The 19,271-nt window shown below is 37.7% G+C and overlaps 1 protein-coding gene across 3 annotated transcripts in view; it reads left to right on the forward strand.

Moving 5' to 3' along the window:
• The window catches only part of VPS13A (vacuolar protein sorting 13 homolog A), a 254,299-nt gene that overhangs the window by 102,369 nt on the left and 132,659 nt on the right, over positions 1-19,271 (forward strand). For all 3 annotated transcript variants that reach the window (XM_062208443.1, XM_062208441.1, XM_062208442.1), the window contains exons 23-26: positions 4,230-4,368; positions 13,237-13,321; positions 14,844-14,998; positions 15,391-15,547. In XM_062208443.1, coding sequence (XP_062064427.1) covers positions 4,230-4,368; positions 13,237-13,321; positions 14,844-14,998; positions 15,391-15,547 — 536 coding nt within the window. The remainder of the gene's footprint in view (positions 1-4,229; positions 4,369-13,236; positions 13,322-14,843; positions 14,999-15,390; positions 15,548-19,271) is intronic.

The following is a 19,271-nucleotide window of genomic DNA, read 5'->3' on the forward strand; positions in this document are numbered from 1 at the left end:
TCATGATTTGATTCCCTTCTCAATTCCATTTTTGTATATTTTATAGATTTTTTTGTGGTTACTTTGGAGATGACATATGACTCCTAAAGTTATATGTTTAAAGTTGATACTAGCTTAACTTCAGTTTCATGCAATTGCATGTATCCTGCTTTATCCATTTCATTTTGTTATTGATGTCATAATTTAAATCTATATATACCCCACAGCATAGATTTAGATTTATTTTTATATTTTATTTATGTACTATATATTTATATATTTTATGTTTATTTTTATGCAGTTGTCTTGCTGGAGTATTTATATTTGTCCATGTATTTACCTTTACCAGCTTCTTCATCTATTTTATTGTTTGCTGAAGCGATGATCCTGGTACCCTAACTAGAGAAGTCCATTAGTTGATTTATTCTCAAATAATTCTATACCGTAGGTATCCGTTTCACATCTTCTGTATACCAGCACCTTTTTTTTTCCCCTTGCAACATTCAAACCTCAGCCACAGAAGTATTTTTATTTTATAATTTAACCAAATAGTCATGTAACAGCCTACTCAGTGGTTTCAGGGTTACAATGAGGCAGCAGGAGAATGCTCCTGTGATAGTACTTAAGGTTTCCTGTTTTATGGGTAGGAGGCCATTTAGGGATAGCATGGCTTTTTCCTGAGGGTATGGGGTATGGACCTTGTTATTCATACTTTGTGTTATTACTGTGTAAAAAGGAAGCGCCTAAGAGAAAATGCATACCCTTTTGGTGGGCTTATGTGACACCAACTGCTCCAGAAAGCCTTTCCTGATTACCTTTTCTACATGCTTTTTCTTTTTCTTCCTTTGTGTTTTTTTTTTTTCCTTAAAGAGACATTGTCCAGAGTCCTAAATCTTGTGCTTTTAGGCATTTTTCTGTTAGAAAGTCAGAGTCTAGAGGCAGAAGAATGCCTGGGAAATTTTTTTCTGATCAAACTTAAGTATGCTTTTATTCACAAATGTCTCCCTCCCCACTTACCTGAAATTTCATATAAAGTTTTTAGTCTGTGATATAGAGCAAAGATATATATGATTTCCTGTTGTAAATATGAATTGTTCTTTAAATTCAGCATAGTTTACTTTCATTTTTTCTTGGTAAAATGTAGGAAGCTACATGGTACTAGAACAAAAGGACGTAATAGTTCTCCAAGGGAAGAAAAGAACAATTTATCTTGCTCTCACTTTGGATTTATTCTGTTATCATGTAGTTCAGAAGAATATGTCCCACCCACTCATTCCCCACCCCCCCTTTGGAAGATTTATTTATTTATTTGAAAGGCAGAGTGACAGATTTTCAGGTTTTCCGTCTGCTTGTTTACTTCCCAAATGGCCACAAAGCCAGACCTGGGCTAAGTTGAAGCCTGGAGCCTGAAACTCCATCTGGATTTCCCATGTGAATGGCAGGGGCCCAAGTACTTGGGGCATGATAGGCTGCTTTCCCAGGTGCATTAGCAGGAACTAGGATCAGAAGCAGGGCTCAAGCCAGCACTCCATTTTGGAATGCTGGTGTCTCAAGTAGCTACCCAGTGTTCCACAATGCTGGCCTCAGATAACTGTCTTTGATGCAGGGAGTAGATATACCAGAGCGGGATTAAAATAGTTGGCTAAAATGTGTCTGTTGATTATGTCTGTACATGAGGACCAGGAAAGTAATTAAAATAATTATAGGCCACAAATGACAGTGTTTTAGAAAGATGAAATCTGAGAAGTTATCTGGTTTCTATTTTACAGTTTTTCATAAGTGGTAAAAAGTGAATGTGATATTTTGTTAAATCCAGAAAATTGAGGTGGGTGTTCAGCAGTTAAGATGCCTGCATACCTTATCCAAATACATGGGTTTTGACACCTGGCTCCCTACTCCTGACTACAGCTTCCTGAGGCATGGGAGGCAGTGTTGTTGGCTCAGATAATTGGTTTCTTGCCACATACATGGGGAACTCAGATTGAGTTCCCAGCTCCTGGCTTTGGCCTCAGTCATTAACAGGCATTTTGGGAATCAAGCAGTGAATGCAAGCTCTATCTGCCTCTCAATAAATAAATAAATAAATAAAATTTAACAATAAAAATAAAATCCTGGAACTCTGTCAGAATATTTCCTTTGAAGTTTGAGCTAAAAAAGTTTGAGACAAATTAAAGGAAGGCTATTATTTTGTATGTAGTACATTGGCACACACTGTCTTCATATTATACAACTTACATATTTCAAGAAAGTATAAAGTTTAGACAGATTGATGGGACTTCATAATGTGTAACTAAGTTAAACTAGAATGAATGAGATAAATTATAAATTAACTTCCTGTAGGAATTCAGGTACAGTTTTAGAAGGAGAACCTTAACAGTCATTGTGCATTAATTGAAAATAAACCTTAAGGAAAATGTAAAGATAAAAATGTTAAGTGAAAACTTTGTTTTTTATGCCTGTTTCCTTTTTTTAGGGAACATAGAACACAAAATGTAGTTTTTACTTCAGCAGTTGCGTGAATGAGGCTCTTTTTAAGTTTATTCACTGACAACCCCATTTTAACCGTTGAACAAATTATACTTAAATTGATAGAATGAAAAATGTAAAAATTCAAAGTTAAACATGAAAATATGGAACAACAACAACAAAAAAACAGGAAATATCTTCATTATCAAACAGATTAACAAATTCTCAGACACTCAGATACTTTCTGCCACATATCAAAACTGTCTTTTTGATTCTTTATATCCTGTCTGTAAGCAAAGGAGACTGACAAGGCAATTAAAGCACCCAGGTTTTTTTTTTTTAATCAATTAAAAATCATTCTTTTAAAAAATGTATTTATTTTCATTTTATTTGAAAGGCAGACAAAGAGAAACAGAGAGATCTCTCAACTATTGGTTCACTTCCCAAGTGTCCATAATAGGTAATGCTGGACCAGGCAGAAGACAGGAGGAGGCTGAAACTCAGTCCAGGTCTCCCACATGGGTGTCAGGGACCCAAGTACTTGAGCCATCATCTGCTGTCTCCAGTGTATACCTTAACAGGTGTACCTAGATCAGAAGCAGAGTAGCCAGCCAGGACTTGAACCAGGCACACTGATATGACATGTGAATGTACCAAATGGGAACTTAAGAGCTGTGCCAGGGGCCGGCACTGTGGCATAGTGGGTAAAGCTGCTGCCTGCAGTGTCGGCCTCCCATATGGGTGCTAGTTCCACTTCTAGCTGCTCCTCTTCTGATCCAGCTCTCTGCTATGGTCTGGGAGTGAAGTAGAAGATGGCCTGGGTCCTTGGGCCCCTGTACCCATGTGGGAGACTTGGAAGAAGCTCCTGGCTCCTGACTTCATATATCCCCACTCTGGCCATTGCAGCCATTTGGGGGGTGAACCATCGGATAGAAGACCTCTCTCTGCCTCTGCCTCTCTGTAACTCTGCATTTCAAATTAAACAAATAAATCTTAAAAAAAAAAAAAAAAGCGGTTTCAGATATCTGCTCCTGAGGTTTGGAATGGAATCATAGTTTTAGAATTATAACCTTTGGGTAAGTCATTTGACTTATAGAAACCATGTACGTAGAGTTGACAAGTAGAAGTAGATTGTCTCATTGGTTGTGTGGACTATTTGCAATAATGCATATGAAATGCTTTCCTCAATGTCTGACAGTTAAAAACACTTAAGTAGTTGTTAAGTGTACATGGCAAACAGTAGAGGCACAATAAATGTGATAATATTGGAAAAACAAGCCTCTTAAAAATAGAAATTAGATGAGTTAACTAATGAAACTGGTTACTATGATATGTTCGGAGTAGAGATTTTTAGTGCTTAAAATTACATTTGATTATATTTGTGTAACTTGAGGGGAGGAGTCCTTTTTATATTACATTTTTTTCTTAATTTTTATGTAGATTTATTTATTTGAAAGGCAAAGTGATAGAGAGGGAGATCTTCCATCTGCTAGTTTGCTCACCAAATGGCTGCAAAGGCCAGGGCTGGGACAGGCCAAGGCCAAGAACTAGGCACTCTGTCCAGAGTCTCCTGTGTGGGTGACAGTGGGCCCAAGCACCTTCTACCTTCCCAGACGCATTAGCAAGAAGATGAGTTGGAAGTGGGGCAGCCAAGACTCACCAACACTCTGATACAGGATGCTGAACCTGCTGTACCACCAAGTCTGCCTCTAGTCTCCTGTTAATTAGTGTACTTAAGTCAGGTTGAGAGTCCTTCTGTAACAGTTCCTGTCTTTTTGAAACAGATTCAAGGTTGCTGGAAAGTTACCACTTGTTTCTTTACGAATCTCGGATAAAAAACTGCAAGGGATTATGGAACTGGTTGAAAGCATTCCAAAACCCCAACCTGTAACGGAAGTATCTGCGCCTGTCAAACCATTGCAGGTAATGTTGTTTTCAGAATTAATAAAAGCATGAATTAAAAAAGAAAGTTCACAAATGCTATTTGAAAGAGCCACATTAATGTCAGATAAAATAATTTGCAGTTGGTTTTGAATAGACCTTTAAAAATGACATCTTAAAAGAGAAATTGATGAAATGGTAAAAAGTATAGTAGGTAAAAAAGATACAAAATGAAGTGTCGCTTTTCCTTACTTCTACAGTCTTCAGTCCTTCTCCCTAATGGTAATACTGTTAACTACTGCTTCTCTAGTGTTTTAGAAAATTTTTATGATTTATACTAATAAACACAAACAACTATGCATGGACCAGTATAGGTACTATTCTGAATCTGTATTCTTTTCACCATCATTACCATATATGTTCTATATCTTAGAGATATTTTTACATGTACACATAGAGTGTTGTTTTGCTTTTCATGGTGATAAAATTATGAATTGTGTGGTTGTAAAATGGTACTTCAAAAAGTTCACAGGAAAATAGAAATAAAAGATAATTTTATGTTGCAAATAATTTTGAAGTCTCTGCATACTTTTTTTTAATAATACACATTTTCTGTGAACTTTTTGATGATCCCCTCCTACCATTTTTTGATGAGTACTCATATTGTTACATGGTTTACAATGAGGAAAAATACTGTTTTGAACTTCTTGGTACATATATTTGGTTATAATTTTGCCTGTAGGCTAAATTATTGAAGGTGGAATTGTTTAATAAAAGAATGTGAATTTGAAATTTTGATGAACTTTGCAAAGTTTTCTTTCTACATCAAGTAGTAATTTATAGCTCATGAATAGTGAATAAGTGTCTTTTTGTTTGCTCTCATTAACCTTGAATATTAGTAAATGTTAACTTTTCTTCTAAGTGAAAACAATGCTGGTTTTGTATTTCTTTAAGTGTAAAGTATTTTTCTAGGCTTATTGACTATTTGAAGTTCTGTTTTTGGAAACTGTTATTTAGTCTTATTTTTTTTTTTTTTAAGATTTATTTTATCTGTTTGAAAAGCAGAGTGACAGAGGGAAGAGACAGAGAGAGAGATTTCCATCCACTGATTCACCCCTCAAATGGCCCCAGTGGCTGGGGCCAGGCTAGGCTGAAGCCTAGAGTCTGGCACTCCATCTGGGTCCCCTACATGGGTGTCAGGGACCCAAGTACCTGAGCCATCTACCATTGCTTTCCTAGGCCCATTAGGAAGCTGAATTGGAAACAGAGAAACCTGGATTTGGATTGGTGCTCCGAAATGGGTTGCCTGCCTCATAGGCTGCAGCTTAACTCACCGTGCCATAACACCAGTCCCTATTCATATCTTTTGTACTTTTTATCTTTGTGTTGTGGTTTTTCAACTAAGGGAATTATATACTTGTCATTGAAATTACTTCTATTTCTATTTTGTTTGTTTCAACTCACATATTTTTAATTTTTAAAAAATATTTATCTATTTGGGGCCAGTGCGGTGGCGTAGCTGGTAAAGCTGCTGACTGCAGTGCCAGCATCCCATATGGGTGCTGGTTCGAGACCCGGCTGCTCCATTTCTGATCCAGCTCTCTGCTATGGCCTGGGAAAGCAGTAGAAGATGGCAAGTTGGGGAGTGGACCAGCAAATGAAAGATATCTCTCTCTCTCTCTCTCTGCCTCTCCTTCACTCTCTTTGTAACTCTTTCAAGTAAATAAATAAATCTTTAAAAAATATATCTATTTGAGAGTCAGAGTTACAGAGAAAGGGAGAGACAGAGGGAAGTCTTCCATCTGCTGATTTATTCCCCAAATGGCCACAATGGCTGGCCCATCCAAAGCCAGGAGCCTGTAGCTGCTTCTTGGTCTCTCACAGGGGTGCAGGGGCCCAACCAGTCAGGCCATCTTTCACTGCTTTCCCAGGCCATTAGCAGGAAGCTGGATCGGAAGTGGAGCAGCCAGGAATTGCACTGGTGCCCATATAGAATGCCAGCACCACAGGCAGAGGCTTACCCTACTATGCTACGGTGTTAGCCGCATATCTATATACATATATATTTTTGTTATCCAAAATGTTTTCGCTTTTTATGTAGTCTAGGTTGCTAGTTTTTTCCTTCATGAGCTGTGGTTTTCATGTTTGACTTTTTTTCCCCAGGCATATTTCTAAGAGAAAATAACCGCTAACGTTTTTCTTTGGTGTTTTCTCAGGATTCTGTATACATATTTAAAATTTTTTCTTGGATATAATTTGACATTTGAAAAATTGAAAAATTAGTCTAGAGAACTTTTTTCCCCAACCATTTGAGTATAAGTTGCTGAAGTAGTGATACAGTATATTGTCTTAATCTGTTGTTGCATTTTGTTAAGGATCCTTAACTCTCTTTTGAAGAACCTTGTTTGGAATTTTGATGAAATCAAATCTATCAGTATTGTCTTTTATGGATGAAGCTTTTTGGCTCCTATCTCTTCAAATATTTACCTAACAAAAGTCAAATAGGTTGTCTCCTATTTTTTTATCCTAAAAATTTTATGCTTAGGTGACTGAATATTAACTGTGATGTCATCTGAGGTTTTCACAAATGTCATTTTTCATGTGTATGAAGTTACTTTCCTGCATTTCTCTGTTCTTTTATCATCAAAGAGTGGTGGATTTTTCAAATGCATACTCTGCCTCAATTGACATGGTCACGTGCATTTTTTCTTTTGTTTTAATATGTAATAATTGTTTTTGTGTGTGTTGAAAAATATTCTTGCTTTCCTAGGTAGATTCTTCCTTGTAATGGAATGTAATCCTTATAATGAGCTATAGAATTCAGTTGCTAGTATTTTGTTGAGGATTTTTATATCTACATTCACAAGGTGTAATTTTTTTTTCCTTGAAATGTATTTCTCTCTCTTTGTTGTTGGGCCTCATGGGATGAGTTAGGGGTGTTCAGCTTTTTGAAGAGTTTGAGGAGGAAAAAATAATTATTCTTTACATTTTTGTTAATTTGCCAGTGAAACTTTTCTTTCTTGGCAGGATTTAGAATCTTGGTTTAGTCTTTTTACTTACTTTCGTCTGCTCAGGTTTTCTGATTTGTTTGCTTTAATCAGTTTACATAATAATGTATCTCATAGGAATTGTTTTTGTTTCATCCATGATACTCATTTTGTTGATCTACAATTGTTTATAGTACTTCTTACAAAGGTTGATAGCAGTTTCATCAGTGAAGGGTTGGTGACAGTTTCCTCGATTTTATTTCTTGGTTTCTGCTATTTACATGTTCTCTACCTTCAGCCTAACTGAAGGTCAATTTTGATGATTTATTAAAAGAAACAAAACTTTTGGTTTTCCTCATGCTGTCTTTTTTGCTCACTATTTCATTTGTAATGTTATTTTTCTTCCCTTTGTTAACTTTTGATTTAGTTTGCTTATAATTTTCCAGCTTCTTCGACTCATTGCTTGTATTTAGGCCAGCGCCGCGGCTCAATAGGCTAATCCTCCACCTTGTGGCACCGGTACACCGGGTTCTAGACCCGGTCGGGGCGCCGGATTCTGTCCCAGTTGCCCCTCTTCCAGGCCAGCTCTCTGCTGTGGCCCGGGAGTGCAGTGGAGGATGGCCCAAGTGCTTGGGCCCTGCACCCCATGGGAGACCAGGATAAGTACCTGGCTCCTGCCTTTGGATCGGCCGCAATGCGCCAGCCGCGGCGGCCATTGGAGGGTGAACCAATGGCAAAAAGGAAGGCCTTTCTCTCTGTCTCTCTCTCTCACTGTCCACTCTGCCTATCAAAAAAAAAAAAAATGTATTTAAAACTATCTTAATTTCCACTATTTGTGAATTTCACTATTTTCCTTCTGTTACTAGCTTGATTCCATGTGGTCAGAGACGATACTTTGTATGATTTCAGTCATTTTAAGCTTTTTGATACTTGCTTTGTGGGCTAATGTATTACCTATTATAGAAAACAATTTGAATGAACTTCAGAAGATTGTGTGTTCTGCTATTTTTGGATGTCCTATATATGTATGCTACATCTAGTTGGTTTGTAATATTGTTCCACTTTAGCATAATTGATGAATGTATCTCTATTAAACAACAGATTTTTCATGTAAATGAAAAAAGTTTATTGGAAAAAGATACTATTTAGGACTTTAATACCTAGAGAGAAGTCAGTGTATGGCTTCATATTTTCAAATCACAGGGTGACTGGTTAGGAGTTAATACAGCCTGGTGGCTTCAATTGAAGACAATACTCATTATCCACTTCGGAAATTCTAGGATCTTTACGAATTATGTTAAATCTACTCTGCCTATGCTCTGTAAATGTAGCAACAAAGGCTAGGTGACAGCACATTTGTTTACAGTATAGTATAACAAATATTTTAAGTATATTGTTGAGACCTACTTCTCAGATTACTTTTTATTTTTTTAAAACTTTTATTTAATGAATATAAATTTCCCAAGTACAGCTTATGGATTACAATGACTTCCCCCCCCAAACTTCCCTCCCACCCGCAACCCTCCCCTTTCCCGCTCCCTCTCCCCTTCCATTCACATCAAAATTCGTTCTCAATTCTCTTTATATACAGAAGATCAGTTTAGTATATATTAAGTAAAGATTTCAACAGTTTGCCCCCACATAGTAACACAAAGTGAAAAATACTGTTGGAGTACTAGTTATAGCATTAAATCACAATGTAGAGCACATTAAGGACAGAGATCCTACATGATATTTTAAAAAAATTGATTAAAAAAGATTACTTTTTAAAATATACTGCTCATTAACAATACATGTCACTCAGCAGCTCTGATGGAGATATCTAACAGGATTAATGTTCATGCCTGGAAACATACATTCTGCAGCCTGTGAATCAAGGAATAATTTTAAGTCATCTTATTTAAGAAATGCATTTCGGCCAGTACTGCGGCTCAATAGGCTAATCCTCCGCCTGTGGCGCCGGCACCCCAGGTTCTAGTCTCAGTTGGGGCGCCGGATTCTGTCCCGGTTGCTCCTCTTCCAGTCCAGCTCTCTGCTATGGCCCGGGAGTGCAGTGGAGGATGGCCCAGGTCCTTGGGCCCTGCACCTGCATGGGAGACCAGGAGGAAGCACCTGGTTCCTGGCTTTGGATCTGCACAGCGTGCTAGCCGTAGCAGCCATTTGAGGGATGAACCAACGGAAGGAAGACCTTTCTCTCTGTCTCTCTCTCTCTGTCTAAATCTGCCTGTCAAATAAATACATACATACATACATACATACATTTCATTAGGCTGTCCCTGCCATAAACAGTAATTCTTCTGTTGGATCAGGACCAAATAAGTTGAAAACCTAGAAAGGATTCATCATTCTAGATGACATTAAAAACGTTCCTGATTTTGTTGGAGCAGGTTAAAATACTAGTATTAACAGAAGCGTAGAAGTTTATTCCAACCTTGATGGTGGACTTTGAGGGGTTCAAAACAGCAGTGGAAGAAGTAACTGCAGATGTGGTTTAAGTAGAAAGGAAATTAGAATTAGAAGTGAAGCCTGAAGTTGTGTCTGAATTGTGGCAATGTTTTGATAAAACTTCAAAATATGAAGAGCTGCTGCTTGTGGATGAAAAAAGAAAGTGGTTTTTTAAGATGAAATCTGTATTTGCTGCAGATGCTTGGAACATTGTTGAAATGACAGCAAATGATTGAGAATATTATATACACTCAGCTGACAAAGAAGCAGCAGGGTTTGAGAGGGTTGACTCCAATTTGTAAAGAAGTTCTGCTGTGTGTAAAATAATATCTAACATCACATGCTGCAGAGAAATCTTTTGTAGGATAAAAAGTCAACTACTGAAGCAAACTTTAAAGAATTATCCATAGGAGATTAAATATAAGCAATGAAGTGAAAGCAAGAATGTGATCAAAGAAGAACACAAAAGATGCTTCTAGATTTTTCCTTGCCTGGGTAGAAGATTTGCATTTTATCTTTTTTGTTTTTAAAATATGCTTAATTGAAAGCCAGAGATGGGGATGACAGGAGATATCTGCCATTTACTGGTTTACTGCCTAAAAGTCCACAACAGCTGAGGCTGGGCCAGGCGGAAGGCAGGAGCCTGGAACTCCATCTGGGTCTCCCACATAGGTGTCAGGGATCCAAGTACTTGGGCCGTCCTCCACTACTTTCCCAGTCAATTACCAGGGAGCTGGACTGGAAGTAGAGTAGCTGGAACTCAGTGGTGCTCCAGTAGGGGATGTGAGTATTGCAGGTGACTGCTTAACCACTGTGCGTAATGTCAGCCCCATTTCAGGGCTATTTTAATTTTTTTTTCAAATTCTGTCTTATGTTTTTATCTGCTGTATTTCCCAGAACAACAGTAAAAAGTAAATTTACTGATGTTAAACCCAAAACTTGGGGGCCGGAGCTGTGGCGCAGCGGGTTAAAGCCCTGGCCTGAAGCGCTGGCATCCCATATGGACGCCAGTTCTAGTCCCTGCTGCTCCTCTTCCAATCCAGCTCTCTGCTATGGCCTGGCAAAGCAGTAGAAGATGGCCCAAGTCCTTGGGCCCCTACACCCACGTGGGAGACCCGGAGGAAGCTCCTGGCTCCTGGCTCCTGGCTTCGGATTGGTGCAGCTCTGGCCATCTGGGGAGTGAACCAGCAGCTGAAAGACCTCTCTCTCTGTCTCTACCTCCCTCTCTCTTTCAAATAAATAAAATAAATCTTAAAAAAAAAAATAAAACAACTTTTGAAGCCAAAAGACCTCTGAAATGAAAGGATTTATTTAGCCATTGCAGATGCTATCTAGAAAGGGAGGAACAGTTCTGAAACAAAGTTCCTGCAGCCCCCAGTGGCTAGTAGGTAGCAATTGGAAAAAAATATCTGCTAGATTTAAAAGGTAAGAGTATTTTTTAATGAAAGTTATGGAAAGAAGGCATATGTTGTTCATGTTGAACTTATATTGGCTGTAGGTAAGAGGTGGGAGTATGTGAATGGAGTGAATTAGTCCGTAAGAAGCAGTTAATGTTTCTGTATTGGTTGGGATTGTGAGCAAGATGCAGTACAATCTAGGGAGTTGTAATAGGGTGTTTTTTTGTTGGTTTTTTTTTTTTTTTTTTTTTTAAGATTTGTTTATCTGAGAGGTAGAGTCATAGACAAAGAGAGGAAGAGACAGAGAGAGAGGTCTTCCATCTGCTGATTCACTCCACAAATGGCCACAATGGCCAGAGCTGGGCTGATCAAAAGCCGGGAGCTTCTTCAGGGTCTCCCACATGGGTACAGGGACCCAGCACTTGGGCCATCTGCTGCTGCTTTCCCAGGCCATGACGGAGAGCTGGATTGGAAGAGGAGCAGCTATGACACGAACAGGCACCTATATGGGATGCTGGCGATGCAGGCAGAGGCTTAGCCTACTGTGCCACAGCTCTGGCCCCCTGTAATAGGGTTTAAGATAAGGCTTTAACATATCCTGAATAATGTAAGGTGATCCGTTTAGCCTGTAACTTGTTACTGATTGAGTTCTTCCCCCATTTTACTTCCTTTCTATCTTCAGGCTATTTAAAATTAAATGTAGGGCATATTGGAATATTGTTTCTTATCACTGAAATATGATTAGAAAATTAAAAAATAAAAGTGTAAGCTTTCCAATTCTAGAGGACTGAAATATTTTACTTGGGTTTCATGGGTGGAGGTGGTTTCCTTACTAGTGACATGTTGATTCAAAACAGACATAATGGGCCTGTGTTGTGACACAAGGGTTAATCTACTGCTTGGGACTCCCATGTCCCATATCAGTATACTTTTTAGTCCGAGCTTTTCTGCTTCCAAGCCAGCACCTGCTAATGCATTCTTCGGGGCTGCAGATGCTGGCTCAAGTGCCTGGATCCCTGTCACACATGTGGGAGACCCAGATGGAGTTCTGGGATCCTGGTTTTGGCCTGACTGATCCCTGGCTATTGGGAGCATTTGTGAAATGAACCAGTAAAGGGAAGATCTTCTGTGGATTCTTTCTCTCTGTCATTCTGCATTTCAAGTAGCACTTAAGAAATACATACATAAGACTTGGGGCATGCATTTGGTATAGTGGTAAAGTCACACTTTAGGATGCCCACTTCCCATATTGCAGTGCCTGGGTTTGACTCCTGTCTCTGCTTTTGATTCCATCTTCCTACTAATATGAGCCCTGGGTAGAAGCAGATGATGTCTCAAGTACTTTGGTACCTGTGACTCACATGGGAAACCTGGATTGAGTTCCAGGCTTCTGGCTTCCACCTGGCCCAGCCGTGCTGTTTTGAGCATCTGGGGGCTAAACCAGTGGAAGGCTGATCTTTGTCTGTTCCTGTGTCTTTTTTTTTTTTTTTTTCTTTTTGTCTCTCTGCCTTTTAAATAAATGAAAATAAACAATAAAATTATTCATGAAACCTGTCACCTTAATACATATTTCCTATACAGAGTCTCTCATCAAGGAAATTATTCTAACAGTGCTACAGTTTAGATTTAGCCTTAAAATGTGTAACTTCTTTTAATCTACAGTTTAGAATTGTCATTGTAAAAATATTTTTATTGATTTGGAGGACAGAAAGAGCTTCCATTTGCTTGTTTATTCCCCAAGTGCTATCTATAACTTCTAGCACTGATGGGCCAAATCCTATAGCTAGGAACTCAATCCAGGTCTCCCATAGGGGTGGTAGGAGACCAGTTACGAGTCATCACCTGCTACCTCTCAGGTTCTGCATAGCAGGAGCTGGGTATAGCACACTGGTACTCCAATATGGAAGGGCCAGGAGCATCCTAACTAAAGTCTTAACTGCTAGACTGAATGCCCAACCCTGTAATTTACTTTTCTAATTCAGACCTGATGTTTTTCTCAGATAGTTCAAGTTGATTGGCTCTTTTTAAAAATTATTTTAAAAGTTTTCAATAGAATGTTTTGTGAATTACTTTTCTTTCAGACTCATACATCTCTTTCTTTGGGAACATCGCAGATTTCGCAGAAAATAATTCCTCTCTTGGAACTTCCTTCTGTTGCTGAAGATGGTAAAATAAATTGCTTATGGTTATTTTCCTCATTATACTCATATATGTTATAAAAGTAATTTCCAGTTTGAGACATATCTTTCCCAAATGATAATGGATAGGAAAGAATATATATGGTGTTTTAAATAATAGGTTTTCTGTAACAGAAGACAGATTACAAGAGAAAAAAAAAGAAATTGATTAGCATATCTCTTGTGTACATGGAAGAAACTCAGGGATGAGTAACTCAAAGGGATGATTGAAACTTGAGTTTCTATACCATTTTAGGTTTATGCTAAGGAAAAGAGATTTTGGGATAGTCTGATAGGGATAAGATAGAGGTAAATTTAGAGAAGGTAACCAGGAAAAGCATAGTGAACAAGGGTAAGGTTTGTTGTGCATATTTAAGTAACTCCTCTATCCTCGCATTCTGGAGGTAGAGACACCATTACATTGATAGCTTTACTGACAAATGTTAATTTCCCTTTAGAAAAGGGAAATTTGTGCTACTTTCAGAGTTTTACGCTGTTTCTGAAAATAATCTATGCAGTGTCACCCTTTTGCTAAACATGTATTTTGGAGTTGCATGCTCTAGTCTCTAGCCATATAGAAAATTACCAGCAGTAGCAGTTACTTGTATATTTTCAAGAAATAGTCACAAAAAATCCTTTAAAAAGTAAGTAAGATATTCCTTAAAGTTGTTTTTGCAGTTGATTTTTTTCTTTTTTTTGAGGGGTGCAAATAAAAGTTGAGCTCATAGGACCATTAAAAAACTAATAATTTTTTTTCAGCTGAGGTCTAGGAAGTCCTAAAAAACTTTGTAGATGTCTGATTTATAATGTTTCATTTAGTTATTTGACAGTTTTGTTATAGTGTGTTTCTATACTTTTTTAACCATCTTTGTTAATAAATGAACAAATCAAGTCTTAATATTCTGTATTCACATATAAAAGTTTGTAAATATCCTGTTATCAGATAACTTGTTTCCTGGCCACACTGGAAAGAAAAAATAGACTCTTTGTTTGTAAAACTTTAAAATTAACTTTTAAATAATGCTAACTGCCATATTGATTCTCTGTTTTCCAGAGAATGTTTTCTTTTTTATGTGGTTTTGACACCTAAAATTAGCTATCTATGTTTTCTGCTGTTAAAGTGTCTATTGTTACTTTAGCCCAGTGAACCTTAGGTTAAAGCTGAAGCTTCTCCCCGTGCTGCTGTAGTATACTGACAAAGGACAGGAGTGCGGGAGATTTCATCACACTACATAGAACAGCATGCAGTATTCATGCTGTGCATAATCATTAGAATTGTCATTTACTGTAAAAAATTTTTTATGAAATCTTAAAATAGGTTAATAATTTTAAAGTTTATGCTAAAGATTTCTTTAAAATTTTATACACTTATCATAAAGATGTTATTTCTTCAAATATGTTTCTATAGATCTTAGTGCTTTAATGTTCGTATTCATTTCAGGAAGGTTATAAAAATGTTTACAATTTGATTAATTTTATTATTGACTTAAACAATGTTCTGTGAAATTTAGATTCAGATGAAGAATTTTATGATGCACCATGTAGTCCCTTAGAAGTAACTCCTCAAATTCCAACCAGAGTTAAAAATGTTCGACACAGAAAGTTACAGAAGCAGGATCATTCTGTAAATTTGACTGAGTTTAAAATGCGATTTGAAGTAGCAGAGGTATGTATTATGGTAAAATTAATATGGTTTATTTAAATGGTTTGCCATTTTTATTGTTTATAGTCTCATTAGAAATAAGTACTTTTTTTTTTTTTTTTTAATCCTGGTTAAGCTGAATCCAGACTTGCTATGTGGTACTCCCTCAGTCTTTTTTGTTGGAGGTTAACTTTTTTCATCAAGAATTAGAAGCTTAGATAATATACTGTGGTTATTCAATAAGTAGTTTTTGAAAGTGATTATTTATATATGTGTATGTTCTATGTGTATATGAGAATAAAGTCACTCATTTTAAATGCATTTCATATTATGTGTACCACATACATCTATATATAAACAGTGTACATAAACATGTTTTTGTTTTATACAGTGGTGTTTTTTCCTTTCTTCCACAGGTTTTGATTCAATTTTACCACCTTGTTGGAGACTGTGAACTACCTGTAGTAGAAATTAATGTTTTAGGATTGGGCACAGAAGTTGAGATTAGAACATTTGATTTGAAAGCAAATGCCTTTTTGAAAGAGTTCTGCTTAAAATGCCCAGAATACTTGGGTAAGAATCTCTATTTTTAAAATTAAGTAAATTTCACTGTTGGCTATCTACTGGAGAATTTTCTCCTAAAGGCTTTAAAGCTTAATTTGTTAAAATATTTTCAGAGCTATTACATTATGAGTTTGTATTAATCCATTTTTAGTTACTATAGCAAAATACCTGAGACTGGCTAATGTATAAAGAAAAGAGGTTTAATTAGCTTACAGTTTTGGAGGCTGAAAGTCCAAGCTCTGGTGGCTCCATTGGGTTTGCCTCTGGTGAGTACCTCATGGCAAACTGCATCATGGCAAGAGCATGTGATCCCGTGGTGATAGAGGAAGCCAATGAGCAATTTAGGGCTGTTTCTCATGAGAATTAACTGGAGTCCCACAGGAACTACCCTGATCCCTTCCATGGGTACATACCCAATGACCCAATTTTCTCTCACTAGGTGAGACCTCCTTTTTTTTTTTTTTTTTCCCCTCTCTTTTTGTAAGATTTATTCATTTTATTTGAAAGGCAGAGTTATAGGGAGAGCGAGAGAAAAAAGGAGATATCTTCTATATGCTGACTGGACTGGGGCAAGCTGAAGCCAGGAGCATCATCTGGGCCTCCCACATGAGTTGCAGGGTCCCAAATACTTAAACTATTTTCCACTGCTTTCCCAGGCATGTTAATAGGGAACTGGGGCAGAAGTAGAACCGCTGGGACTTGAATTGGCTTAACTTGCGGAGCCACACAGCCAGCCTTAAGGTTCCACTTCTTTTTTTTTTTTTAAGATTTTTATTTTTACTTTTTATTTATTTGAGAGGGGTAGATTTACACACACAGAGAGAGAGAGAAAGAGAGATCTTCCATCTACTAGTTCACTACCCAAATGGCTACAACTGCCAGGGTTGGACTAACCCAAAGCTAGGAGCCAGGAACATCATTGAGGTCTCCCTGCAGGTGCAGGGGCCCAAGGACTTGGGCCATCTTCTGTTGTTTTCCCAGGCATATTATCAGGAAGCTGGATTGGAAGTGGTGCAGTGAGGTAAACAAGTGTCCATATGGGATGCCAGTGCCGCTAGCAGCAGCTTAACCCATTACAAGACTTCACCTCTTAAAGGCTCCACTATTTCAACACCTCCACCCTGAGCACCAAGCCTCCAGCATATGAATCCTTTGGGGATAAGCCTCATCCAAATCATAGCAAAGAGTTAATCTCTCTCTCTCTTTTTTTAAAAGATTTTATTTATTTATTTGAGAGGTAGAGTTACAGACAGAAGGAGAGACAGAGTGAAAGGTCTTCAATCCCCTGGTTCACTCCCAAAATGGCTGCAATTGCTATAGCTGGGCCCATCTAAAGCCAGGAACCAGGAGTTTCTTCCAGGTCTCCCACATGCATGCAGGGGCTCAAACATTTGGGCCATCTTTCACTGCTTCCTCAGGCCATAGCAGAGAGCTGGGACAAGAAATGGTGCCTATATGGATTGCTTACTATGCCACAGCACCAGCCCCATGAGTTAATCTTTAATCTTAGAGTTGATGATCCAGGGACATAATCCAAAGAGAAAAATGAAGATTTTTTTTTTTTTCATTAAGAACAATTAAATGGTTGTGATCGAATATTAAATCTAATTAACTGAGTATAGGAGCACTAATATTTAACTTCCTCATGGTACTGTAAAATCTACCATGAACTTAGTATCTCAAAACAACTCAAATTTGTTATCTTAATGTTGTGTAGAGTCAAAGTCTGACCCAGGTTTCACCAGGCAAAAAGCAAGGTGTTGACTCCTTTGTTCGAGGCTCTAAGGAAGGATCTGTTTCCTTATTCATGCAGCTGTTGACTAAATCCAAGTTCCATGAAGTTTAATTATCTATTTCCTTGTGGTCTGTTAGCTGTTGACTGTCCTTAATCCTTGACACCTCTATTTGTCTTCACATTATAGCCCTTTAATGTCAGAATCAGCGACAGGTATCAGATCCTTCACATACATCTCTTGACTTTCTGCCATAGGTAATGTCTTCATATTCCAGGAGATGAGAGTGTATGTCAACTTGTGTATGTGAGAAACAGGCAGCTCGTAGTACAGCCTACTACGAGCTCTTTATGTTTCAAAGTTAGAATGGACATATTATCCCTAAGAAAACAATGTGTTTCCTGTGTTAGGCTTTTAAGTACTATATTTATTCATTATGCTTTTTTTTTTATTGAATGATAATTGTTAATGGTAGAGGGAATTTTAAGGTAACGGTTCAGTGGTTTAACTTCATTAAACTTCTTTGTAGCATAGTAATAGTATATATCATAGAGGTAACATTACAAACTTTTAAAATAACTTTACTTTTAGAGTAGTTTTATTTAGATTCATGGCACAGTTGAGTAGACTCTACAAAGATTTCCTCTGTACCCCATGTACCCAAATATGCATTGCCTCCTCTGTTAGGATCACGCCCCACAAGTATGATATATTTGTTACAATTGGTTAAGCTATATGAACACATCATTATTATTCCTCAAAGTCCATAGTTTACATTAGAATCCACACTTGATGTTTTACCTCTCATGTGTTTGAGCAGTTGTGTAAGGACACATATCCACCATCATCTTATTACACAGAGTAGTTTCACTGTGCTAAAAGTCTGTGTTCAAGTTACTCATCCCCTACCCCTATAATTCCTGGAGCCACTGATATTTTTATCATATTCATAGATTCACTTTTCCTAGCATGTCATAGTTGGACTCATATACAGTAAGATCCTTTTTAGGTTGATTTCTTTTGACTTAGTGATATGTGTCATGGCCGGTTAGTTATTTCTGTGGGGCTTTTCAAATGAAGAGGCAGGACGTGAGAACATCCATTCTGAGTGCGCCACCAGAGAGCTTTGCCGCAGACACTTTAATTTAGAGGGTACCAACAATTCTGCAAGCTAACGGGCACATAGGCAAGGTTATACATCAAATTTATAATTGGGAAAAGCAGTCCGGTCTGGTGGTCCATTGTAGAGAACAGGACTGTGATGTTCAAAGTCAGGCCCATTCAAATGCTTAAGCCATTTTACAAATTCCTGAAAACACCCCAGGTAACAGTTAAAGTCTATTGGCCCCCTGCTGCTCCAGCTGCCTTATTCCTTTGGGGCAGGTGTGCCCATCCCCTGGCCTGTGTTGGTGGGAAAACAGAGACTGCAGCTGCACCTCTAATTCCAGGGCAGTTTGCCACTCTGAGAGACACTTAAGCAGCGTCCTCTACACATCTCATTTTATCAGAGAATAATATTCCATTGTGTGAGTCTACCACGTTTTACCCTTTATCTGCTGAAGGACATTTTCATTGTTTCCAAGTTTTGGCAGTTATGAACAGAGCTGCTATAAATATTTATATGCAATTTTTATTGACATAAATTTTGAGTTTCTTTGGATAAATACCAAGGAACTTGATTGCCAGATCATATGGTAAGAATCTGTTAGTTTTGTAAGAAACTGCCAGGCATTTTCCAACGTAACTATACCATTTTGCATTTCTGGCAGCAGTAATTGAGATTGTTTGTCATTGCATGACTTCTCCTGCTTTTGGTGTTTCAGTGTTCTAGATTCTGGTTATTCTAACAGGTGTATAATGGTAATTTGAATTTCCTTGTTGACATATTATGTGAATTATGTTTTCATATGCTTATTTTGCCATCCGTGTATCTTTCTTAGTGTTAAGATCTTTGACTTAATCAATTTCTTAAGCAGGGAATGAATTAGCTTATCCTGAAA

Source organism: Lepus europaeus, chromosome 12 (assembly GCF_033115175.1).
Source record: "Lepus europaeus isolate LE1 chromosome 12, mLepTim1.pri, whole genome shotgun sequence".
Lineage (NCBI taxonomy): Eukaryota > Metazoa > Chordata > Mammalia > Lagomorpha > Leporidae > Lepus > Lepus europaeus.